Below are 27,783 nucleotides of genomic sequence, written 5' to 3'. Positions count from 1 at the left end.
TATCGCACGCTATATGGCATTATAAAGCTGGTAAAAACCAAAGCTACAGTATAGCATGGTTGCATGGTGTAATGGTTAGAATTAAGGACTTTGAACCCAGTGATGCGAGTCAACTCTTAGTGGAATCTGTAGAGTCTTTGAGGTTCTAAGGGTTTGTAAATTCAAATCAGGGCAGTGGAGATATGGGTTAGGCCTCAGACATTTGGTGCATATTTTTGATTAATAAAGTAATGATTTTGTGTGAATTGGCCAAAGTAGCTCAGGTGGGAAAGCATGGGACTGGATATTGATTTAAAATCAGTCTTCATCCAAAGGTCCTTACTATTGTATGAAGGGGTCAATTTTCTAAGACAAAAATAGTATTTGGTGCAATCATTTCGGAATGACTCATTTTTGAAGCAATAGATGCCCTCACTGAAATAGCTTATCTGAGGTCTCCTCGTTTTTCGATACTTGAACATACATCTTGGTTCCATGGTGCAACAGGTAGCACTTTGGACTCTGAATCCAGCAAGCCGAGTTCAAATTTTGGTGAAACCTTTGACTCCTAAATTTAAGCTTTAGTACTAATGTACGCAAGCTGTCTTGGTTAAAGTGTAGGTCTGCACCTACTTCTTGTTATGTTAAATATAGTCCAATTAAGTCTTTGGGTCTCGGTGAGGAGTAGAATCAGACACTACCTATATTGCACTATTAAGCAGGTAAAATGCAAAACTAGAGGGTAGCTCGGTTACAGCAGTGGCATTGAAAGAACGTATGAACACCCACTCAGTAGCTAAAGGATCTTTATTTTTAAAAATCTCCAGAAAATGGCGTCATTGATCAACAACAAATTTTCAATAAGAGCGACAGGGGCACAGCCCTCTGAAACATCACAGCATGGGATCTGTATGAATGGATTATATTGTACAAACAACTGGAGACAGAGAGTAAAGATGAATACAAAAAAAAATAATTTTTGTTTGTTGTGTAATTATGATCAGAGTGTGCATTGTAAAACATGCACACAAAATAGAATTAATATTTGACCCATAACCCCCCAATTCGGCTTTTATCTTTAAAGCTTTAATAACAAAATATTCACAAAAGCCTGTGTCAGTCAATCAATCAACAGTACACTCGGATATAGAACTATTCAAAGGTTGTTCTAGAAATATATTAAGTATTTTAATAAAGGAATGTAAAGCTTTCAAAATACAAGAATGTTGAAAACAATTAGTCACAGATCGCTTTGACTTACAGCTCCGTCTAAATAGAAAACACTTAAAGGCACGATTTCTGAACTTTAAACACCAAATATCGATGTGGAGCTTTTTCACGTATCCACACACATGAAAACAAACACAACACACTTGAATCTGCTTTGAGCTCATCACTGAGCTTTCACTCAAGACTACAAAAAGTACAGCTACCTTCACCAAACAGTGGAATATTAAAGAGAAAAATGCATTGTTTCATGGTCAAGATTTTAAAAGAAAGAAAATACGAAGAAAGCGGAGATCAGGATTGTTTGGATGAAGCATAAAGGTAGTGGAAAGAAAAACGTCCATCATAATTAAATAATCAACCAAATTTGATTTAACAAAGTAACTTCTTTTACCTTTATTTTACCAAATCATACAGTCAGTGAAAAACAAGCATTAAATAACTTTTACTGAAATCCAGAAATCTTAATAAGGTTTATGTGGAATGAATGTAATGGGATGCTATAGACAGAAACATTTAATTTTCTTAAGATATTTCGGAACCAAAAAAAAAAAAAAGTCTTGAGTCACCTATTATTTCTTCATATTAAATTTAATTAAATTCACATGATGTAGATTGAATTAAAAAGAAATATGAACAAATGTGTGACATGCTGCCAAAGACCCAAAGTGTTTGTGTAACAACCTCAGCAGCAACCTCATTTCCCCTCTCGTCTGTCCCAATCACTCAGCATGTAACATTACCAGTACACTAAACACCGGCCTGATCATCTGCCATCAAGTGCACCCATTTCTTACTGGTTCATGCCTTAAGTTAGATGCTTTCATGCTTGAATATTTCATTGGTCACTGTGTGTCTCAACAAACAAATACATTCCTTCAAAACTGTTCAAGTACAGGGACTGAATTGAAAATGAGAGACAAAAAGAGTCCTTCAACAAGGCTGGAGAACTACTTCTCAGGCGACATTAAATAGAAGAAAGTCCGTGTCTGATATGATGAAACAAGGGGTGGCTCAAGACTTTTGCTCAGTACTGTATATTTTTTAATTTAGCAATGAATAGAAAAGATTAACAAAATTTTAAAATAGAGCAATGTGCAAGATAGCTTTTCTTGGGGTACATTCAGGTTAAATTCACACCTCAATCTGGTTTTGTTCTGATGATAGACATGTCCAGGGGAGAAAAAAATAAAATAAAATTCACCACAAGTGCAAAAGACCCTTGTTTTTTTGTTTTTTGTTTTTTTTAAGCTGGGAAAAAGAAACTGGAAAGAAAAAAAAAACCTTTCGCAGACTTCAGTTCTAGTTTCTAAACTTTTTGTATTTGGCTTTCTTGACGTATACCAAAAAAATGAAAAAGACAATAAACAGAATACAGTGTGTATTTAAGATGCTCTGTTAGTGCAGCGAACTAAAGACTTACAAGTCTCTGTTACCCTGATAACAAAAATATATAATAATAATAATAACATTCATACTTTCTCTTCAGATCTAGAAATAAGTTCATATATTATTTCCATCAAGAATCCTTTACAATCCTGTTTTATTTAGCACACACTTACTGTAATGTAACACAGAGCTGCGCAGTGTTTCGTTTGTTAATCCTTATCACGATGCTCGCTTTTGCAACACTGACATTATATTGAAAAGCAATACGATAAAGATAGCGTGTCATCATGCAGCTCGATCATCATATTAGACCACAGGCTCCGGGATGCTGTACTATCAAACAGATAAAGTAAAACAGCAAAAAATAATATGTCACACCATTAAAATTTAAAACGAAATCATTGAAAGCAAAGCTGAGGGGGGAAAAAAATCTAATCACAAAAGAAAAAAAGGAAAGAAAATGCACCAGCACACCTCAAGGAATTTATGTGTTACATTCTCAGAGCTGCACAGCTTGTGGTAAGTAGTTTAAGTATAAAACAGGACCAAAGAGAACAGGTTCACTCAAAACACACCACAGCCTGAGGGGTCCATCGTTCTGACGAAGAAACTCCGAAATGGTCTTTTTGGTCATTTTTTTTTTTGGTCCGTTCCACATTATTGCTGAAAGAAAAAAAAATCCATTATTAGTGATGCTGAGATGAGAGGACTAACATTAAATATCTATCAATAGCACAGGTTGAGTGATACGTTATATCTCTCGTAAGGTCTTATAAGAATATTGTAGGCTACTTGCTTTTAACTGTTTGTACATAAAATATATGACTGCTATCCTGTTGTTTGTGCACATCTTCAAAAATTTATATATCGGGTATTGACATGATGTAACAACATTATAAATAATGTGGGTGGTATAGCACCATGTGCTCCAGTCACCCCCTTTTGACTCGACGAGCTTAAGTTTCTCAAATCGCTTGCGTATGCTTGTATTCTGTTCAACACAGATATTAAGTGCTGCTCTTTCCCTGACATTTATTGTTTACATCAGGGATGTCAAATTGGATCCAGGACCGGCTGGTGTGGGTGCGTTCTTTCATTTCAACCATGTAGGAGTCACACCTTCCTATTGAAAACAAGAATGCCTAATTATTTTTGTTTGGTTAGAATGAAAGCCCTTTCTTGATCCAGTTTCCCTTTTCTTGGTTTACATTTAAAGGTCTCCTATGCAGCCTTCCCAGATAAGATAAGATAAGATAACCCTTTATTCGTCCCACCACTGAGTCAAAAAAAGGTCTTTAGTAGTGCTCCCTAAACTTCAAACGACCTTAGTCCCCTCAACAGAAAAAGTCTGCTCTGTCTTTTTTTTTATAGATAGCGTCTGTGTTGTCTGTCCAGTCCAGTTTGCAGTTTAGATAAAAACCCAGGTATTTATACGAGTCCACTCTCCCAATGTCCTTTTCCCGAATGTTCACTGGTGAGAAAAAAAGAGTTTGTGCCTGCGAAAGTCCACCACCAGTCCTTTTGTCTTCCCCGCATTTAGCTGGAGGCAGTTGGCACCAAACCAACTGAATTATTCAGAATTAGTCCTCTGTCATCAACCTGTCATCATCCTCTGTGATCAGAGAGACGATGGCAGAGTCGTCAGAGAACTTCTGCAGGTGACGGGTTGCTGAGCTAAACATGAAGTCTGCAGTGTAGAGTGTGAAAAGCAATGGAGCCAGGACCGTTCCCTGTGGGGCTCCAGTGTTGCAGACAATCATTTGAGACTCACAGTCACGAGTCCTCACATACTGTGGTCGGTTTGTCAGGTATTGCAGAATCCAGGAAGCCAGATGATGGTCCACTCCCATGTACTCCAGCTTATCCCTCAGAAGCTTAGGTTGGATGGTGTTGGAAGCACTAGAGACATCAAAGAACATGACTCTCACTGTGCTCCCAACCTTTCTCAGGTGTAAAAGAGCTCTATTTAGGAGCAAGATGACAGCGTCTTCCACGCCAATGCCAGGCTGCAAGGCAAACTGAAGTGGATCCATTGATGGGCTCACCAGAGGTCGGAGATGAGTAAACATCAGCCTCTCAAATGTCTTCATCAGGTGGTAATGGTCTGTAGTCCCCAAAGTCTTTTGGGCACGACGTCTTTGGTACAGGTACCATGCAAGATGTCTTCCACAGTTGTGGCACCTTGCCCAGCTCCAGGCTCAGATCAAACATGTACTACAATATGCCACACAGCTGGTCTGCACAGGTTTTAAGCAGCCTGGAGCTGATGCCGCCCAGGCCTGCAGCCTTCCTCACTTTTCCTGAGCTCCATTCTCACCTGGGCTTCTGTAAAGGGCAGTATGCTGAGCAGCTTGCTGTGGAAGAGAAGATGGGTAGTTGCAGCAGCGGGGATTGGGTGGGGGCAGGGGTGGTTAGCTGATCAAATCTGTTAAAGTATAGATTTATATCATTTACCCACTTCTGGTCGCCCTCCACCTGAGAGTTGGACTCCTTATGACCAGTGATGGTTTTGAGCCCCTTCCACACAGTTTTCAGCTCCTCCTTATTTCCTGATTTAAACACCCTCTTCTTCTCTTTAAGGAGAGTCTTTATATCAGAGTTAACCCATGGCTTGTTGGTGGGAAAACATTTTTCGAGTGTATTAAATGCCTCTAAAGCTTTCTATTCGAGACAAACAATCATGGTAAAAGTGTAAATTTTTAAAAAAAAAAAAAAAAAAAAGGAAGGGCTCATCACTGCCTTTCACTTTGCATAAAAACAGTTTACAGCAGGACTGGGATGTTTTGGCTCTGAGGTGCCATCTAGTGGACATCATTATTAATTTTCCAAATATATATAGGGCATTCAAGTAAAACTGGGACTTGTGATGAAGGTTTCTTGTAAATGAAGGCGTAAAACTGATTGCCGTTTACAGAAGACTAGTTTACTGCAGAGGGCATGATTTTGCACTATAATGCACGTCTTACCCATGCATAATTCTGCCCACGTTGTCCGTACGTTTTATCTATGAATGAGAGAGGGTTTAGCCGTGCTAGCCTATTGATACCAGCTGCACAATGATAACTGCGGATATCATTTGTCTCATCCAACACTTATACATTAAAACAACATTTAAAATGTATGCATTACCTTTATCATCCTCTTGGCACTCTGGACTCATCTGATAAACACACAAATGAACAAAGTCAACAAGAATACTACATACATGAATATAATAACCAGCTTCTAACTTTGTTAAGCTAATCATCTTCTTATTCTTTGTTTTTCCGGTGTTTCCTTTCAGGGATCTCCATCTCCATCTAACCGTACCCTCTGCAACCTCTTCTCCATGCAGATAATTCATGTTAATCACTTAAATCTAACTCCAGTAAACAAAAGGAAATATTTAGACTTTTAATTATCTAAATAATAATTTTTTTTCCCCTTGTGTTTTTTTTTTTTTTTTGGTTTGAGATGAGCTGGTTAAATGTCTCTCACGTTACATTTCTTTCCTTGTGCAGATACTTTCGTTCCAGCAAGATATTAAAAAAACAGGCACAAGGGCACTTGAGCACATAGACACACCCACGTACACACAAACACAGACACACCTCCTCAGTGATTTGGCCTCATACACAGTGTTGTCATCTTCATCACTTTCCAGCTGTGCCATTTCCACCGTGTCATCGTAGTTTGCCAGAAGTCCATACTTTTTTCTCGGTGTAGAAGATTTCTTCAAACTAAAGATGAATGAAAATGATCATAAGTCACTTTTGTCTGTAAAGCTTCACCAAATCTTTTACACACACACATACACACACACACACACATATATATCAGAACCACAAACATTTTCACATTGTTAAGGGAAACAGCTTAAGGTGGCTTAGCGTGACCTGAATAACTGCTGTGTAACATTAACAAAATGACAAAAACTGATTTACATTAAAACTCTGTTTTGTATGAACTTATAAAAAAGGTTGACAGTAAACGGGTATTCAGGGTAACCTCATAGATAGATAGTGTGAGAAAGATTTAGTCATTGTTTTTCTTCTACTTCCTCTAACGGCGGTTTTAATCCAGTTGATTGGTTACATTACCACCAGCTGTAGGTCTCCCTTTTAAAGCAGAATTTTCAGACCAGCCTTCCTTAAAACAACTAATGCATCCTCCTCTGATCTTGTCTTGAACTCTTCGTTTGCTTTATCTGATACTTACACACTTTCCTTTCAACAGGTTTCCATCTCGGTACCACTAAGCATCTAGTTGGAGTTTTGTAGGTTGCATCACCGACTCCTATAGACCTCACTCTCTTCGGCTTCCCTGTCCTTTAAAGCCGTCCCTTTGGGTGTTTGCCTAATATACACCAATCAGCCAATATTAATGTAATATTGCCTAATATTAAGTAAGACCCCTAATTTTGCCAACATAACAGTGATGCACTATGTGTTCTTACACCTTTTTATCACAACCAGCATTAACATTTTCCTCAGTTTGATCGACAGAAGCTCTTCTATTGGATCGGACTACACGATTCAGACTTTACGCCTCATGTGCCTCAGTGAGCTTTGGCCACACATGACCCTGTCGCCAGTTCACCCGGTTTTCCTTCCTTGGATCGCTTTTGGCATGTCCTGATCACTGCAGCGTGGGAACATCCCACAGTCTTGGTGTTGCTCTGACCCAGTCCTCTAGCCATCACAGTTTGGCTCTGGTTGAAGTCACTTAAATCCTCATGCTCGCCCATTACTTTCCGTCTCCAACACATTAACTTCAGGGGGAAAAAGCTTCACTTGCTGTTTAAATATTTCCCAGCCGCTAAAGGTTAATGCTGGTTGTGGTAGAAAGATGTCAGAACACACAGGTCATCACTGTTATGGTGGCAAAAGGGGGGTGGGCTGCTTAATTAATAGTCAGGTGGTCATAATGTTATGGCTGATCATGATGGTGTAATGATGTAATGATGTGTCCAGTTCTTGGTCTGCTGATTAATACTTCCTCTCTATGAGTTTCCCCTCCTCATCACATCGACTTTGTCCTGATTTAAATGCACACTATCTGTCTTTGACAATTTGATATTGTCCTCAATCTCCACTTAAATCACCTTTATCTATTAAAATATCCAGTGAGAACACGTCGAGCTATTGACGTTTGTTTTTAGACGTACTGTTAATGATAAACGTAAAAAAATCTGATTAGACTTACCGAACTGCTCGCACAAGGAAATAAAGCACCCCTAAAATGGTGATGCCGATGAGCACATACAAAGCCCTCTGGATCATAGAGCCGGTTAAGGGCAGGCTGTTTAAAGTGAAGTTCTGGGGTTTAGTGCTCGCGAGTTTGGGAGCAGTGATGCTAACTGTGCTAGCTCCATGTCCAGGCGCTTTGGTGGAATTATCGACGCCTTCGACCAACGAAATGGTCATTAAACAACAAACCAAACAGAAAGCTGTCTCTTTCATGGCGGCTCGCTTTTCACGGAAATACGGTAAGTATAAAATTGCTGTTTTAAAGGAACCGGATTAACAACAACAACAACAAGTCCGGTTAACTGCCAGCCTCCACACTGTCATGCTACTTCCTGTTTCTGAAGCATGACGACATCTCTTTAGGTGCCCCCGTCAATTCTGTCCGGACTGAAACAGTCAGTCATCGTTTAAAAAAAAAACAAAAAAATTAAATAATAATAATAAAATACAATAAGCTGTCTTGTGGGGTTATCCCCACGTTTACACGCATTAATGTGATTTATTTCAATCCATTCATCCATCTAGAAATCTCTGTAGTCCAACTAGGGACCATGCAGGTTAATAATGACTATTGTATTTGTTGTTTCCGCAAGGGGTCGCCACAGCGGAATATCCAGTCCGCACAACTTGGCACAGGTTTCACTCCGGATGCCCTTCCTGACACAACCCTCCCATTTTATCCAGGCCTGGGACCGGCACTGCATCCAGTGGCTGGGTGGTTTGTGCACTGGCTGGGACTCGAACCCGGGCCTTCCGAAACACTGACCCCTGAGCCACCAGTGCCTTTATATACTGACCATTGTATTTATTCCCATTTTACGACAGTGGTGGGACCTCTGGTCAACATTCACACACTACGGGCAATTTGGGAACGCCAGTTGGCCTACTCTGCATGTCTTTGTACTGTGAGAGAAAACCAGTGTACCCAGAGGAAACCCACCAGACATGCAAGAACATGGGAGAACATGCAAACTCCATGAACACATACAATAGTTCATAAAGGAAACTCACTCATCTTCTATACTGCCTTATTCTCTACACAGGATCCCAGGGGGCCTGGAGCCTGTCCCTGGATGGGGTACCAATCAATCGCAGGGCACACACATTCACAAGCTTATTCACACACTTACGGACAATTTTGCAATGCCGATTAGCCTAATCTGCATGTTTTTGGACTGTGGGAGGAAACCAGAGTACCCGGAGGAAACCCACCAAGCACAGGGAGAACTCCATACACACTCCATGCATGAGGCGGGAATCAAACCCGGACCCTGGAGGTGCGAGGCGACAGTGCTAACCACTAATGTCACCGATAATGTCACAAATAAATGTCACCAATTTATTTTCAATGATTTACTGTACATAAAGATATTAGTTTCTAAAGGAAGCTTATTGGATATTGGAAGTCCCCACTAATGTTAAAATTGGTAAAGAAGTAATATTACAAAACACACACACACACACATTAGATATATTCCCACCTTTTTTTCCCACCAAGGTTCAAAAATGTACCTGCAGCAGATAGAAATTTCATATTCGTCATGGCTGGTTTATTGAGTTGTTGGTTATTTGTTTTTTGTATAACTGCTACCGTTGAGGGGTAGCCACAGCAGATCATCCGATTCACACACAAATTAGCACAGGTTTTTACATGGATGCCCTTCCTGACACAAGCCTCTCATTATCCAGGCCTGAGACAGGCACTCCATCCAGTAGGATTTGGGCATTGGGTGGGTATTGAACTTTGAGACTGCTTTTTTTTTTTTTTTTTTAGTTCTATTTTTCCTAGCACATTTCTATTTTTATTTTTAGTTCTATTTTTCCTAGTTTAATTTAATTTTTTATTTAATTTCTATCGTATTTCTTTTATTCATATTTATTTCTTATTTGTAAACTTTAATTCTCTTCTAGGGTCAATGGCAGTCGTATAATGCATTTCACTACATTTCGTACTGTGTATGTTTGTGTATGTGACAAATAAAAATTTGAATTTGAATTTGTACTGCAGCTCTAGTCCAAATAGAGGGAATCACATCCAGATTTGGCGCAAAATCTGCAGGCATGTGTTAAACATCTGAAGATGAAGAATCATTTCAATATAAGATTCCAAAACACAAATTCAAGTCAACCAAAGGAGAATGGCTTCAGAGATAGGGCAGTATTTTGGAATGGTCTAGTCAGAACTCAGATCGTAATGATATGAATGGAGTAATTTAAGGAAAGCTGTCATATGAGACAAGATGTGTTATGCTGGTGGATTCTTTTTTTAAAAAGACTAAAGGCTTTATTACTATCAACATGTGGTTTGACAAGGTATTAGTTGAGGAATGCACAGGCGTATGCAACCAAGTTACTTTTTTTGTACAGTATGCATTGGGTTTTCATAGAAGGGGGTTATCGTAGACTTTCTTTTTCTTTTCTTTTTTTCATTTATTTGCCCTCTTTGGTCTAATTAGTGACATAAAAACCTGGGTTGTTTAAGGAAATTGTTCAAAGTTTCAAACTGCATGGCCAACAGTGCATGTGGTTATCTACCTGTGTGAAATTCAATAGGAATGCCTCATCCGTTCAGAGTCTATGACACTATTCAGAAATATTGCCAAGTTAAGGAATATATTGTCACTAAACGATGCAGAAAAACTAGTTCATGCTTTTATCACCTTTAGGTTGGACTATTGTAATGCCTTACTGTCTGGTTCTTCAACTAGGTGCATAAACAAGCTTTAGTTAGTTCAGAATGCAGCAGCGAGAGTCCTCACTAGAACCAGAAGATACGAGCACATCACCCCTATCCTATCTTCAATTTACTGGCTCCCATGAAATTCCCCATTGATTTAAAAATACTACTTTTGACATATAAAGCATTAAATGGTCTCGCGCCGGCGAGATCTGAGTGAACTGCTAGTGTCTTACGATCCGCCACGCCTACTTTGATCAAAGGATGCAGGCTGCTTGCCAGTACCGCGTATTATGAAAACTACAGCTGGGGGCAGAGCTTTCTCTTACAAAGCCCCAAAATTATGGAATAGCCTTCCAAATAGTGTTCAGGACTCAGACACGGTCTCAGTGTTTAGACTAAAAAGAGTCTAGACTAAAAACCTATTTATCTACCCAAGCATTTTTTAAATAGATTTGCCTTAGGTAAAGGAGCAGATCTGGGGGACTCATGGATGTAGAGTATTATTACGGACTGGTATGTTTAGATGCTGTCTTCCCCACTCTCATTGATCACTCAGGTTTGTTGACGTTGAGGTGATTGGTTGCTTTACATCTCACGGAGTGTTTCCTTCTGGCTCTCCCTTTTAGTTATGCTGTTAAAGTTAGTCCTGCCGGAGTCTCTGCTTGCACTCTACACTAAATATACATTTACATTATACATTATGTGACTGCGACCGTACCTGTTATCTCTCATCTTCTGTTCTCCCCTCTCCTGTTCTCTCTCCCCCTCTGTCTCTATCCCTCTCTCTGTCGAGCTACACATGTCGTTCCTGAGCTGCCAGTGATCCAGACTCCCTCTGCCGTCTGGACTTGTTTGACTCATTCTGGCGCCCCACTTCTGATTGGAGATCTCGTCACATGGAGGTGTCTCTTTGGGATGAGTCTGGTGTCTGGGGACGGTTTCACTCTACCATGAAGACGGTTCTGGCCTCGACTGATGTTGACAGCTGTTTCTCTGAGGACTTGACTTGGCTGCAGTCGCTCGATAGTTCCGGACTGGAATTTCCTACAAGTCTACCTGAGTTTTCAATAACTACCTGGACTCCATATTAACATCAATTAACATCAACTGTAAGGCTGAACTGCCTCCCACCTAACACACAGTATGAATGCAGATCAATTCCTGCTCTCTGTTTCACCCAGATGAGGATGGGTTTCCTGTTGAGTCTGGTTCCTCTCAAGGTTTCTTCCTATTGCCATCTCAGGGAGTTTTTCCTTGCCACTGTCGCCCTCGGCTTGCTCACCAGGGACTATCTGACCATTTTGATTCATACACATTCACATTCCATACAAACTTAAATAATTCTTTTGATTGTGTAAAGCTGCTTTGCGACAATGACAATTGTTAACTAGTCAAAAGTGATAACCGGACATAACCCTTGTGAATTGTGTTTTTTCAATAAAATTTGAAAACAGTTCTAGTTACGTGGCTGCTGTTACTAGAACTCTAGGATTACGATTTCCAAATTAAACAAAACATTTACTTTTATCTGAAAAGAGGATGAGCAACGGCCCAGTTCATTTTCTCCTTAGTCCAGGTAAGACACTTCTGACATTGTCTCTGCTTCAAGAGTGGTTTGATATCAGGAATGCAACAGTTGTATCCCATTTCCTAGAGAGATCTGTACATGATGGCTCTTGATCCACTGACTCCAGCCTCACTCAACTCCATGTGAAGCTCTCCCAAGGTTTTGAATCGACATTGCTTGACTTTTTATGACTGCCATCATCCGTGTTGCTTGTGCACTTTTTGCTCCCAAATGTTCAGTCAACTTTCCATGAATATGATTCAATTCAGCACCTTTTGTGGCTCCTATTTATACTGTAGGATTCTTCCATGTGGAGGGAGTCAATGATCGTCTTCTGGACAAATATCAAGTCAGCAGTCTTCCCCATGCATGTATTGAGCTAGACCAAATAATGTTATTTATACTGTATAAATAGTCATTTACTCCAACTTGGAATGAAATATAGGAATATTTTGGGATTTGTGATCTTTAAGCTGTAATCATCCAAATTAAAACAAAAATGGCTTGAAAGATTTCACTTTTTAAAAATAAATAAATGAAGGCTGGTATAATTTTTTTGGAACCAAGCACAACAGCAACAAAAAATAATCAGGAAGAAAAATACAAATGATTGTATGAGGGAAAAGCCCTGGGGCCGATTTCTTTTTAACCCAGACTGTTCACTCATGCAGACTACAAAGAAGATGTGAAATACAGTCACATGGGGTAATGAGCATGAATGAGGAGGATTATTTATTCTGTGATCCTTTTAAATAGACCATATGCATTCTGTTTAAATATAAACTCCCTCCCTAAACAACTCTAGAACACAGTTAACAATGAATTCTCTCTCTGTCTCTGTGTCCTTGCTGTTTGTGCCTGATCCGATCACAATTCTACTGGTCTGGCTTCTCTCACCTTCCAGACCTGCCTGATTCATCCTTATATGTCTTTATTATCTACTGTATGAGATACAGTACTTTATAATATACAGAAAAGTCATAATTTCTAATGACACTATATGGCGTCACCCAGATGCCTTCATAAGTCTTTTTTCCCTTGAGGTTTCTTCATGTCGTGCATCCCCTTGGTATATGAATACTTTAACGTGTATAGTAAAATATAAAAAAAGAAAAAGAGTTCCACTCAGGATTTCATTCAGCTGTAATTATCTTTGACAATGTGGTGGCCAGTTCATGTTTAAAAATGAGCTCTTATGCTCACAGAACCACTCTTTCACAATTTGAGTCCTGGAATAGTGTGGATTATGTCTGTGCTCTTAAGGAAGAAAAACGCTATAGATGTAATAACCTGATCATTCAGTACATTTATATTGTCAGCTGATTGCACTTTATTGCCACAGGATATTGCAACTGTGACTAACTGTAGCATCCCCAGAACATAACACTGCCTGCAGAGGCTTGTACACTGGCCACTATGCATCGCTTCATTCTCCTCTCTTTTTACCCTGACACTCTAGAACAGGGTTGATCTGGACTTAGCAGACCACATGACCTTTTTTTATTAATCCCAATGTTTATGCTCTCTTTTTTTTCTAAATAGTCTCACCAAGTTCTCACACGGTTTTCTTATAGATATACAGCTGTTTAATTCTAATCTTCAGTTATACATGTGAAAATGCTAAGTTTCACTAAAAAAAACATAACTGCGATTTCTACGATGCAACTTCCCCCAAGAGCGCAAGTGATCTCCACTGAATGATGGTTCAGCCCCATACTCTCAGATTCCATACTGGAGGCTTCTTAACCCAAAGTACAGTCATTTCAAAACCTAGTTCACTTTCTTTTATACAGTGCAATAATTTGGACCCTTCTGAAATTGCACTTTATTTTGGCCAACCAGTGTCTTCACGCCAATTCAAATTTTTCATTTCATTACGGATAGTGTGCACACAAATGATTATTTTGATTCTTACCAAAGATAATATCTGAATGCAAAAAATAGAAAGAAGCCTACAAAGAAAAACTTGCATGTGCCAGCTGGATTAACTTAAGGTTTTTACCATTAATACTACGTCACAATGATGAAATAAATCCTGGACAGAATTCCAGTAAACAACTGTTTAATGAAGATAAATAGAAAAGTACAACCCCCATTTGAAGGACTGTTACACAGAACATTAGATTTGGAAAAGATTGTATAATCCTACTTTTTCTCTCTCTCTCTTTTTTTTTTTTTTTTTTTAACAAAATCCAATTTTTTTGCATGCTCATGGTCCATTAACATAGTCAAAATATACATTTGCTTTCAGATATAAAAACCTATTGCTTTAACAGCATGGTATAAAAATAGTATTTACACCTTATCTATCCGCTTTAAGAAAAAAAGTAATCATTAAAACCGTTAAAGGCAAATGCTGTGCAGATGCATAGGACCTGCCATTTAAGAGACTGGATTATGTGGTCTTCCAAAACATGGCAACTGGTCACATGCTACAGTCACTTTAAAAGATGTAAAATAATCAGTGCTGTGGAATGCTTATAGTAAAAGTCATTTTCTGGAAATTAAAGACATTGGAGTCAAACCCAATCAAAGCTAATGCCTATGATCCAAAAGAATCCAAAGAATTGTTTCCTACACAAAAAAAAAAAGGACCACCACACAGCTGTACTGTATGCATGGCCAAGACTAAAGAAACAAATTTAAAGAGAGGCATGTGACCAAGATGGACAGATTGCAAGACAACGAAGAATGAGGGGAAAAAAATAAACCTTACTTACAGCAAGCATTCAGCATGAAGTAAGCTCAAAAAAAAAAAAAAAAAAAAAACACACATTTTACAGTTACTGATTGATAAACACAACCCCTAAAAGCTAGTGATTCCCAACCTATTTATACATATACATTTATAAAAAGAAATGAAGTGCCACATGAACACTTCTATATTTCTATCTGGTCAACTCTAATTGAAAGGAATACATTAGTCTTATGACTGAAAGCTGAATAGAGGCTTTGGTTTCAAGCTGTAGTGTACACATAAAAAGATTCACGAATACACCAAATATATCAGGCATTACAATAGAACAGTCACAAAAACAATGCCTTGTGATACATTAAGGCAATACTTAAGGTCTATGGAAAGTAAAGAAATTATTGGCAAAGAAAAAATGAAAGGGCCACTGAACAAAGGCCAACATGCAATGGCCACAGCATCAAAAAACACAAACATACTTACAATATTTGATTTGTACACAAATTATTGCATTAAATACAAAAAAAGGAATGTAAACAGTCTATATGTCTATCATTACAGTATGTGATAAGAATCTACTGGGAATGTTGAAAGCAAAAGGAACTGGCCTTAAGGCAAAGGATTCATCAAACATCCTGCAGCTGGATGAGACAAACCAAACTCCTCAGTTTAGCTACACATATTGATTGCAAACTAAAGTGTTGGTTTTGGACATCATTTGTAGGATATCAGCAAGCGCTTAGCTGCAAGATAAATGTAAGGCACAAGAAGTACTTCTGAAAAAAAAAAAAAAAAAAATCCAGAGCAGCACTTTCAAGGCAAGGGTCCAACCAATGCTAAAGGAATCTTATAAAAAGGGCTCGAAAGGTGAGATTACAGATAGACAATCATTCTTACAGGCATTAAAAAAAAACTTAAAAAAGTATCATACGAACTAAAGATCGCTTATAAATACAATAGTGGAATGATGAAAGTTTTGTGGTTGAGGCTTTTGAGCAGTCATCTCAACTTTACTGAAGGTCTTTTAACGACATTCCAGCCGCAGTCACTCTTCTGTTCAAATAGTCGACTTGGAGAAGGACACTCTAAGATGATGGTTCTCACCAAGATCATGGTTGTGGAACTCAATGAGGGACTCGATTGCCTCCTCCCCAGAACCCATTTGAATCAGAGCCATCTTGCGATCCTTCCTGAAAAGAGATGACAACGTTAGCATTGTTGAAAAATAAGAGAGCTACTAATAGTAAGCTATTTAAAGCACTAATAAATAAACAAATAAAAATTAACCAGTAAGGTCAAATGCACTGTGAAGGAACTTACTGAAAAAACTTAAAGTTCTTGACCACAGCACCAGAGCTGGCAAAAAGCATCTTGAGATCATCTTCAACGACTGACGGGCTAGAAAATGTAAAAAGGCCAAAACGTTAACATGCATATCTTTTGAGGGAGGGAAAAAAAAAAAAAAAAAGCAACTAAAGACTACATGATTAATCAGAAGAGAAGAATTCATACTGCATTCATGTGTTCCCTTTTTCCAGATGCTACATTAGTCACACTCATTGGTCTCTCTCTCGGTGTAAAACACACTAATCAGGCCAGAGGTTAGCAAATGATTCAGTGGATTATAGTCATACGACTCAATCATTCTTCTATCGCTATTCGCCTTTTATGGCGTTCTGCCGTCACTCATGCGACGTGTAACAGAGGCCGACCTAAACAGACTGGTCCGTTTACTTGGTGATGCTAGAGTAGTATGCAGTTATTTTTGTGCCAAAAATCTAAGTATAAAACTGTTTTGGGCTCAAGATTTTCTTTTTGCTTACTCAAACTGTAATTCATGTAGAGACTTTAAAGTACGGCACTTTATTATAGTTGAAAGTCCAGTATAGACAATTTTTTTTTTTTTTTTTACTTAAGTGCAACAAATATTTTGCAGAAAAAGATTAATGAATAAAAATCATGTAAAAGACCTGCAATCTCAATTCCTATGGAGAAAAATCATGATTCACATTTTAGAAAGAATGGTGCAGCCCTACAAGCAACTAAGAAAAAAAGGATCTTAGCTTACGGGATGTTGGAGAGGTGCAGTGTTGACGAGGGCGGGAAGATGTTGGAGTAGTTCTTGGAGCCAGGCTTCTTAAAGCGATGGAGAGGGGAGTTACTGTAATCCTTGGTGAGGCCCTGGTCCTCGTGTCCCTCACGTGGCAGCTGAACAGTCGTGTGTTTGGATAAAGTAATGCGCAGCGCCCGTCCGTACAACTTCTGTCCATTTAAATGGCTCATCGCTAGGGGAAGAGAAATCCATACACAATAACTAAAACACTTGCCTACAAACCTGCTATACTTGCATTTTGCTACTTCTAGTAGTGAAGAGGATGGCATAAGTGTTGACAAAATCAATAATTTGAGATGTTCACCTAGCTGAGCCTGAGTGCCATCAGACATTTGGATAAGAGCATTTTCTTTTTTGTTGAACATAATTTTTACTCTTATCACATCACCGTATACACCTGATGAAAAGAAAGGAGAAATGTAGTTAGATGAAATATATATATTATATATATATATATATATATATATATATATATATATATATATATATATATATATAAAAAAATATTTTTTTTTTTTAAAGATATTCTTAGGGTTACAATCAAGACACTCCATCAAACAGAGTGCAGTCAAAAAGGTGCCATTAAATGATAAAGTTAAATACCAGATCATTTTTAGCCAATAATTCCTACTGAAGTTGGACATGACCTACGTTAGAGGTCTACCCAAGTAAATCCAAAAATTGGTGAGGTTTTAAAAACAAATAAAAAGCCAAAAGGACAGATGGTGGGGAGAAAGTGGGCAATTTTACAGACTGCGAAAGATGGACAGACTTTGCATTGGCATCCTTAAATGTATGAATTAAGGAAAAAAAAAAAAAAAAAAAAGTGAAACTCCGCTGTAAGAAGGCTAGCTTCAGGTCAAAAGGTTTGGTGGAAAAAACAAAAAAAAAAAAAAAAGGCAAAAAAAAATTAACAGGAAAAAGCTTTAACAAATGGATAAATGACAGGAGTCTTGACTATTAACCAAAGTTTAAAAGCTTCCCTCAAAAGACATGCAAAACAATTTTAAAAGCATGCATCTTAAATAGTCTATTAAAGTTCAAAAAGATACAGCATCTCATCCCGTTTTAAAATGGAGCACCATAATGATTACAAATCTAAAAATAAAAATTTTTTTTTGTTTGTTTTTGGTGAGTGCTGCAACTTTTTGGATCATTTTTTATTTCGGCACACAACACGCACACAAACACACAAGCACTCAAACTGCCTTGTGAGGGAAGAAATTGAAAGAACAGAACAAACAAGTGATAACAAAAGATGCTAAGGATAACATACCGAAAAGAATAAAGAGGCATTGGGGCGTAACTCTCTTTAGAGGACAGCAGAGGAAGGCAGCGGAGGGAAGAAGGGAGAGGTAAAGATCGGAGGCAGAATGGAGGTTCAACATGTCCACAGCGAGGAGGCAGATCCACGGGAAATGGCGAAAAAACGGTGGTTGGATCATGAAGATGGTTAATGGATTGGGAATAGAAAGAGGAGGGGAGAAGTGGACATGAAAGTGTAAGGAGTGAATCATGTTCAGTGTGTGTGTGTGTGTGTGTGTGTGTGTGTGTGTGTGTGTGTGTGTGTGTGTGTGTGTGTGTGTACACGTGTGTACACGTGTGTACACGTGTTTGTGTGTATGATGAAAATAAAAATGAGTGGAACACATGTGGCAGCCAATTGGCAGGCGGACATGGTTGCAAAAGAAAAAAAAAAAGAAAAGAATGGGGTATGGGGAGGGAGAGAAAAGGAGGTAAAAAAATAATGAAAAACAGTCAGTATACATATGGAAATACAATAGTGGTCAAGTTAACTTTTAAAGAACATAATCCAACAGAAGAAAGTGGTTTTCTTACAAAAATTAAAGTTAATAGCTCAAGTCAACAAAAGATAATTATTTTCTAAAGCCTTTTAAAAGAATAATCAAACCATTTACAAGTATTGATATTTCACAAAACAATGTAGAAAGCTAAAAGACTACTGACACACAACGAGGGTTGAAAGCTCATCTTGTGTTACAGATAAACCACTTTTATAATTTAAGAATGTTACAAATGCGCCAAAGCTCCAAATCAAAGAATCTCTTAATACTTGATGAACTTGTGTAAATGGTTAAGAATATTCTAATAAAATGATTCAGCTTTAAAATATGAAACTTAAAGTAACTTGGGAATGTTAGGAAATTACAAAAATTACACAAAGGGATGAACACTGGGAGGAAACAAAAGCAAAGGTTCAGTTACATGAAATGTAAAAGTGCCATTCAGGATGCATATACAATTAAAACAAAATTTCATACATGCTATACTGCTTTATCGGACCAATTTTATTATTAAAATGACTTAATCTATACATGAAAAATAATCTTTATGACCTATAGGTATTACTCGAAAATAAGTTTTAAATACTAAATTTAAAGCTGATGGGGTGGGGGGTGTTTTGACAAGCACCAAAACATTATATAAATTACTCATATAAAACCAAGAAGCCTATTTGCTAAGAAACCGAGCTGCATTTCACTAACCTCAGGATTCAAATTGCTGACCAGCATGACGCAATTGCCGGTGGGAAGAGTTGGGAAACCCAGCCTGCCTGCTGCTGCAGCGGCCGCCGCTGCTGCACTGGGAATGGCCAAAGACGACAATCCTCCATGAATACCTGGCATGGCCAGGCCTGAGAGAGAGCAAGAAAGAGAAATATATGAGCAAACTGTCAGCTCCTGGGTTTACTGTAGGTAAGCAGTAAGACGTGAGATCAACAAACCTGCAGCTTGCTGAATGGCAAAAGCTGGGGAGAAGGCGTGAGCACCGGCATACGGACCAGCAGAAATTATCCCAGGAGCAGCTGTAGATTAAAAACTAAATGTTAACTCAAGGCATAAAAATAATCAAAGCATTTTTACAGATGTGAATTGAAATCAACATGATTGTGAGTTACATCATACCAAATGCAGCTGTTGCCATCGCGTGGTGGTCGATAGCGGGCTGACCGTCTCCTGATGGCAGATCAGGCCTTGTGTAATCCCGACTCTTGTCGTTGTTGTACTTAACGTTCAAACTTGTGAGCTTGGAAAAACTGATGCGCAGAGTGCAGCATGCGTTGTAGATATTCTGTCCGTCCAGAGCCTACATAATGACCACAAGGTTAAACAACACCAGGTTACAAGAAAACACACACACACATATATGTCATATTAGTCTAAATTCAGGACCTAAACTTATGAAACATTTCAAAAAAAGAAAAAATGTTTACATGAACAAAAAAGTTAGATACTAACAAATGTCCTCTAGATGGAGCCACTCACCAGCTTTGCATGTTGTGCAGTAAGACCATCAGCAAACTGCAGAAGAGCCTGGAACTGGTTGTTTTTGGTAAAAGTTATCACTTTTAAAACAGTGCCAAACTTGGAAAAGATCTGTTGGAGATAAACCACGCCATTAAGCATCAAAACCTGACCATCCTTCTCATTAAAAAAAAAAAATTTTTTTTTTTTAAGAACTCTTTAAAAAGGTACTCCTTCTAATGAAGAAACACGCATGTACCTGATGCAAAACATCCAGGGTGACCGGGTAGAAGAGGTTCTCCACCACCACCCTGAGGACTGGGCTAGGGCCGCTCGCACCACCTGCTTCTACACCACTTAATGACATGCCGCCTGTCTGGACTGCGTTTACAGCCTGCAGCGCTGCCTGTGCTCTCTGATGTTAAAAACAGGGTAGAGAAGAAAGGGGGGAAAAAAAGTGCTTAAAAATCAGACAGAAGTGTTTGGAATTTATCCGGCTTTCTCTTTCATTCTAAAAGGGGGGGGTGGCAAAAACATGAATGTCAAGTCAATTTGCATCAGGAAACAAAATATTGCATCTAGTTGACATTATGGCAACTTAAGACAGCATAAGCAAAAGTACTAATCATGCTGGTCTGCCTTAGCCTTTTTTCTAAATAAGATACAGTACATTTACACATGACTTTCCTGCAAAAAGTTAATTCCTAAATTACCTGAATAATTCTGATTATGTTTCTCATCATTGTGCAACGTTAAAAATGATTAAAGCAACAGAAAAAAGGTATGAAGTGTAGGAGTAAAGTTCCCTTGAGAGTAAACAACTATTCGTTGCTTATTTAAACAGATTACACAACCAGAGGAACCACCAACGGAATGAGTAGGTAGATAAGCCCAGGCTGTGGAATGCATTTAGAGCAAACAGCACGATGATCTTAGTGAGGATGTGTTTAGACGAGAAGTTTTGGTTTAAAAGAAGAAGAAAAAAAAAAGAAAAAGGGCAAGCTATATGCAAGCGAGTAAACAACCTTATCCGTTCATATTAACATTCCACTGCAGCTGGAGAAACAGTAATCACAGCTGTGCTACAAAACAACCCTAACAGATACAAGTTTTAGGATATTTACTTAGACACTTCAGTTTTGCTTAACTACACAGACCGTGAGCATGCACAAACTCAAAATATGGGGTGAAGCAGGCACAGAAAGTTAAAGATGAAAAGGATTGGATGGAAAAAGCCACATTTTTCTCCCCCCAAAGCACATACCACTTGGTTTGGTGAGTTGTCCGTTTTCAGCTCCTTGTGGTTGGAGTACTGCATAAAGATGGGATGGTTCCTGATCACTGCTGTGACTGAAGAGTAATAGCTGACCATAGTCTGGGCTGCCTCCTCTGTATTCATCTCAAGGAAAGCCTAGACATAAATTTTTGTTTTTTTTTCTAAACTTTTTTATTATTCATCATCTAATTTTAAATAATTTTATCACAATTTTACATGTTAATCTGTAAGACATTTCCAGGGGCTACATATTACATACAGAGGGGGCGGGGGAGGGTGTGGACATAATATTGCTGCCAAAACCACATGCAGTATTTTTTAGCTGTACGGGAACATTTCTTTTCCAGAGGGACTGAATAAACAAACATGAAATGTACATAAATTAGCATTCGAAGAGCATAAAAATAATACCTGGTTCTTTCCTTTCAGCATAAGCAGGTTGGTGACTTTGCCGAAGGGAAGGCCTAGAGAAATAACCTCAGCCTCATTGATGTCACTAGGCAGTTTGCGTACGTGTATGACTCTGGATGGAATCCCAGGACTTCTGATGTCACCCTTGAATTTTTTGCTGTCGTTGCCATTAGCTGTGATAGACAGGAGATTAGGTTAATTGTCTGAGATCTGACACATCCGTACCCATACCCGTCATTTCTCTAAAACGTACCTGCTGAACTCATGATATAGGGCCCGTTGGAAACACAGGAGAAAAGTTCGTCAGAGCCTCTCTATAAAAGAAATAAATAATAAAAAAAATTATGATTTAACAGCAACATAACCAGACAGCCTACAAATGTACAGACATTCCACAGAGACCATCAAGTCAAATAGACAAGCTTCTACACAGTGGAAACAAGATGGGACATGCTGAAATGTTCAGAAAGTGCCTGAATAGTCACAACTCAAGAGTCAGCAAGCTGACCTAATAAGGACAGCAGTGGGCTACGGTTTACCCACTTCTTATGATGGAGAAGTTTATTAAAAAAAAATTAAAAAAAAAAAAAAAAAAAAAGGGAGAAAGAAAGAAAAAGGGATAGGAAGTAGTCATTGTGAAAACAAGCAGTCATCCTGTGCGAAGGAAAGGGTCATATTCACCAGCAGCCTAAACACATTCCTTAACCCCACCAGCAAAAGAACAAGAAAGGAAACTCTGGTTTTAATAGCAGGTGGGGGGGTCTGAGGGATACAAGGCTTTCTGGGTCATCAGACAAGAGGAATGAGTGGGAGGACTCGCATTCGCAGGAGTGAAAAAGACGGCGCACACTGGTACGGTTTGATTTTTGGTGCTGGGCAGCGACGAAACACTAATAGTCTGACGTAGTTGTACATATTTGCCAAAACAAGTTACATTTCAATAAAATGAAATAACGGAGAAGGATTTTCTTATATATATATATATATATATATATATATATATATATATATATATATATATATATATATAGGGCACCTCCTTTAGCAACAGTCCATTACGGTGGACGTAGCAATCTCAGGAAACTAACACAGGCACAGTCAGCATTTCATGTCACCCAATTTCAAGCAGCCTAATGGAGCCGAGGCGGCCACATGTATGCATCCTCAACCACGCATTTAAAATTCCACTGCTCGGCGATCAATAATTAGAGCCATATGGAGAGCTGTGGAGTTAGGGCACGACTAAGGACTACTATGCCCCCCCCCCCCCCCCAAAAAAAGGAGGGTTGGCTTAGCGTTTACCGAACGTCACTGCTGAACCACTTCATGTTGGTTTTAGCCATAAAGCCACTCCCAACTCTTTACAACCTTTAAAATAAGCTATGAGAATGCTGAGCCTGCTTTAAATCAGACATGCTCTTACAAGTAAGGATAATTAAAATCGGGAGCGTGTTAAACCTAATTAAACACATTTCAACTGTTAACCAAAAGGAGGGACACAAAAACGGGTAATTTTTTAAACTGATACAGCAGGACCTGGCAAGTGACGAAACCAGGCTTAAAAAAAAAAAAAAAAAAAAAAGATTATAAAGGTGTGGAGAAAAAAAAAAAAAAGGGAGGAGGACAAGCGGCTGCAATGATTCACAGCTAGAATGTGGCTGTTACCAAGAGCGCCCTGATTGTCATTCGCTCACCATGGAGACCTTGTGTCTAAGGCTGCAGGTGACCGAAACCCAACCCCGCGCTCTCGGGCTTGAATACACAGTGCTGATTGTCTTCAGGGGTCCAGGTGTAATGTTTCGTCTACTGTTTGAAACCATTAAAGATTTACCACCCCGGGTTATCAGGCTTCCAACATTTTTTAACCTAGCACGCACACACCATGCTGCATACCTGCTTTCAAAATTGAATTAAGCAAAACAGGCATGAGTGCATCAAGTAAGCAGTGACCTGATCCATTAGCACTTCCCCCCACCCCAACAACCTTCTCTCTAATCAGCAGAGCTGAACAAACTCAAGAGCAACATGTGTGTCCATAGGGGAGAGGCAACCATATTTGCATGTAATGAATAGGCTCTATTCATGTCATCTTGTCAACACCCAAAGCCTATTTTTGAGGAATGCATTTTAAAACAGGTCTACTTGAACAGTTTAGGCAAACAATCGGTTGGCGTAATGCAAACCAGCCTTTAGGCACGCCTGAACGGACAGGTGAAAATGATTACAGAAGAGCACAGAGCCTTCGGCATCATGAAAATATCCAGCAGCTAGTTGTGTAAATGTGATCAGGTGGAGGTGAGGGGGGGGATTTTCCTCCAGCACTTCACTTCCGCATGAACACAATACAAACACACATATTTCGAGAAAACAGCTGACCTGCACAGGGCCTACACATTTTTTTTATAAACTTTCAAACCCAAAGCCAACTGGACAGTGAAATTTAGAAAACCATGAGTTTACCTGGTGAGATAACTTATGTTCCTGTAAAGCTACTTCGTGACAATAACCATTACTATACAAATACAGCTGAAATGAATACCGCGCCACAATAACAGGAACTCATTACGCAGACAAGCAAAGATAACCAGATTAAAAAAATATATTTAAAAAAAAGGGGGGGGGGGGGGTTTATGCATCTTGTGGATAAGAATTGATGATTCACTAAATTGCAGACAAACTAAAGCGGTCAAAATGTAAGCTCTTTTTGCACAAGGAAAAAATTCTTCTTGCACAAGAAACATTAATGATGTTTTAGGGCATTCGTTTGCCTTGAAACACGCAAGGCAGTCAGGTCAATGGTGCCTATGAATCGCTCCTTTGTTCCCAACATTGCAGGTCCTCCAAGCTAGCTTACATACCACACATGATTATCTTTAGTGAAAGACCAGAGAGGAATGCACACAACATATTACCGATGTTGGCAAAATTAAGACGCTGATTTTTAGCTCAACACCAACACCCATTCAAGTAAAGAATGGGCAGAAATACAACAAAAGGTAAAAACGTCTGTCTGTCTTTAATCTCAACCTGAAATACAGCACCTAAACAATAACCAACATGAAGAAAGAAAAGGAGGAAGATGTACAGGGAAAAGACTTAAACTTGGCAAAGCCACTTTAATTTTTTTAAGGTGCAGAGTGAAGAGTCATGCTGGTTAAAGGGAGTGGAGAAAACTACACCCTTCAGATGCACAAACAAGAAATCAAGGAAGGTTACTGAGAGGGAAAGACTTAAAAACTTGTACATGTACATAGTCTTTTGCAAACAGTTTGCAAAAAGCAATAAAAACATACAGACCAAAAACAAACATCTTACCTTTGTTCCAACCGCAATATCATGGACAACGCTGTAAAGGACATAAAAGTAATATTAGACAAGCAAGAAGGGAAAGCTGATTAAAAATAAATAAATAAATAAACTTTGTGCAGTTTAGACAAAAGACTGCAACGTTTTTATAAAAGTAAAGCAGTAGGCATTAGAGAGAAAAAGTTGATCTAATTCTAATCTAGTACATCAGTGCTATGAATTTGGCCTGCGCAATCATGAAGGAAGGAAGGAAGGAAGAAAAAAAAAATACCCAAACTAAGGGGGAAAATGTTGTGGAGATTATTTCACTTGAAGCAAGAGGCATTTTTGGAGAAGTTTAAAATAAATGAATAAAATGAAAAGTTCAAGCAATGCATTCCCAGAGCAGATAGTATGGGGGTGGATGGACAGTCTAAACTGCATCCTGGGAGTCTCTTCCCACAGCAAGCAAAGAAAATATGAACGGCATTTTAGGGCCAAGCTCAGTCGCCCTTATCCCCCCCCCCACCACCAAACATCCTGTACCTCCTTACAGGAAACAACATGAAAACCCAGGACTGCTTTTACAGCCTGGGTCGACAAACTTTAGGGTAAACACACTTGAAGCTTGTTATACTAAACCCACCAAAGAAAAGTGGGGGTAAAATAGCATATAAAAAAAGACACTAACATATATATAGGCTCATGTTTGCCTTTTTTTTTTTTTTTTTGCAAAATGTGGCAGATACAGGAAGCTTGGGTGGGTCACACTATTGTGAGGCTTTTGTTGAAAAAAAAAAAAGCTTCTTGAGGAAATAAGACAGAAGTCGTCTTAAAATAGAAGCAAGAAAATGCAGATCTAGATCAAGGATAATAAAAACAATACAACGTGGTGTATGTACTTCAAGAAAGTTTGAAAACAAAAGCTTGTTACAGTTAGACTTGAGCAAAACTTTAGCAACATCACGTATGCAAAAAATAGCATGCTTGACCAAAACATTATGCTTAAAATAGATTTTTGTTTGTTTTAATAGCATGAGTGAATAAAAGACAAAACAGTACTTTTTTTAGCAAAACTTGTAGTACATTAGACTTACTCTAATTCTGCGTAACTCGATCCCATAGGATACAAGTCAGTCTCTAGGCGGCTGCATAAGGGGGGAAAAAAACAGGTCAACGCTACATAAAAGGAAAATAGTGGTATCAGGGTTAAGAGAACAGAAATGGTTGCCTTCAACACCGAATGCAACGCAACAGGTAAAGCAACCGGAAAAGCCTGCGCTCGCGCTGTTGCTAACAATCCGTTGGCGATAGAGGAGCGCGTGGCTAAACCGTGAGTTAGGTTTGGCTAAGAGCGAGTACAAAAAAAATAACTTGGTCTCTTATTTCCTCAGATAAACGACTACAAAAGTACAAAACAGCAAGAAAAACCTAGTTATATTAAAAAAGACTAAATATGATAAACACTTAACGGCTACCAGCTCGAGGAGACACTGATGCGTGGAGGATTCGGCTGGTTTCCATCGCAACCCGCGAGCGCAAACGGTTTAGCTTATTTATACACTACTTACTCAAATCAACACGAACTCGGCTGGTCGATAATCATTAGTGAATATTCGGCATAAAAAGACGTTGACGGTTCGCTATGTTTCGTGTTGTGTTTTTGTTTGTTTTCTCAGAAACACGACGTAACAATAAACTTACCCGTCCATTGCACAAAGAAGAACTTGAGGTCTAACCAGGAACTTTGTGGCTTGGAGGAGTTTTCTTATACCGCGACAAAATGGCGGCGCGCTCGCAGGGCAGTCGGCAGCGCGCGGTGATTGGGGGCGCGCGAGTGCAGTGGGCGGCTGAGACACGAACTGCTTTCTGATTGGATAAGACGCGACATGAAAGCAAAGGGCGGCTACAGGTTTCGTGTGAACCGAGAAGTGCTTTCAGATACACTGATCAGCCATAACATTATGACCACCCGCCTAATATTAAGAAACACCCCCCCCCTTCTATTGTACTACCTTAACACTAATGCACTGTGTGTTCTGACCCCTTTACATCATAACCAATTTGACCAATCTATTCAGCCTTGGCCCCCATGACCCTGTCGCCTGTTTACCGGTTTCCCTTCCTTGAAAAAAATATTGGCTAGCATAAGGATATGAGTGACTTTGACAAGGGCCAAATTGTGATGCTAGCGCACTGGGTCAGAGCAACCCCACTCCTGTGGGATATTCCTGGTCTGCAGTGGTCAAGACCCCATTGTCACCTAATCGCCTATACCGCTTTATCCTGAGTCCAGGGCCTGTATTTGCCAACTCCAAATAGCGTAATCTGCATGTCCTACACTGTGGAAGAAAGGTGGAGTACCCAGCAGAAACCCATCAAACATGCAAACTCCATGCACACAGCCCTAAGACAGGAATCGAATCTAGAACCAGGAGTCTGTATAGTCTGTATAAAGCTAGACAAGTGTATTCCTATCTAGTGTCTCTGTTTACGCACATGGTTCCTCTTTCAAAGCATTCCCAAGTAAACCTTGCTTTAAAATGACCCAGATGAAAATTTCAGTTTAGTTCGGACTAGCAATTAAAATAATCTTTTAATAAGTGGTACTGGCTGGTACCTGATTGGGAATCTTCACAGATGGGTTATGACCCAGTACCGGCCATTTAA

At 39.0% G+C, this 27,783-nt stretch overlaps 2 protein-coding genes across 2 annotated transcripts; both read right to left on the bottom strand.

Moving 5' to 3' along the window:
• Positions 1–768: 768 nt before the first annotated feature.
• On the bottom strand, positions 769–8,167 carry fam174c (family with sequence similarity 174 member C). The gene is made up of 4 exons (XM_053513832.1): positions 7,780–8,167; positions 6,186–6,314; positions 5,725–5,755; positions 769–3,258 (listed from the first exon to the last, which is right to left on the bottom strand). The coding sequence occupies exons 1-3, from the start codon at positions 8,034–8,036 to the stop codon at positions 5,752–5,754; spliced, it is 390 nt and encodes a 129-aa protein (XP_053369807.1). The 5' UTR covers positions 8,037–8,167; the 3' UTR covers positions 769–3,258; positions 5,725–5,751.
• A 5,948-nt stretch (positions 8,168–14,115) lies between these two features.
• On the bottom strand, positions 14,116–26,897 carry ptbp1b (polypyrimidine tract binding protein 1b). Its single transcript, XM_053513171.1, has 16 exons — positions 26,818–26,897; positions 26,211–26,261; positions 25,144–25,174; positions 22,082–22,142; positions 21,829–22,001; positions 21,406–21,552; positions 20,401–20,556; positions 20,163–20,273; positions 19,803–19,983; positions 19,622–19,702; positions 19,383–19,531; positions 18,152–18,185; positions 17,180–17,272; positions 16,831–17,047; positions 16,083–16,160; positions 14,116–15,952 (listed from the first exon to the last, which is right to left on the bottom strand). Exons 1-16 carry the CDS (start codon positions 26,823–26,825, stop codon positions 15,820–15,822), a joined length of 1,704 nt encoding a protein of 567 aa, XP_053369146.1. The 5' UTR covers positions 26,826–26,897; the 3' UTR covers positions 14,116–15,819.
• Positions 26,898–27,783: the final 886 nt, after the last annotated feature.

The sequence above is a fragment of the Clarias gariepinus genome, chromosome 15, assembly GCF_024256425.1.
Source record: "Clarias gariepinus isolate MV-2021 ecotype Netherlands chromosome 15, CGAR_prim_01v2, whole genome shotgun sequence".
NCBI classification, from domain to species: domain Eukaryota; kingdom Metazoa; phylum Chordata; class Actinopteri; order Siluriformes; family Clariidae; genus Clarias; species Clarias gariepinus.
Note: the sequence above shows the minus strand (reverse complement) of the source record. Positions and strands in the feature narration are given on the sequence as shown.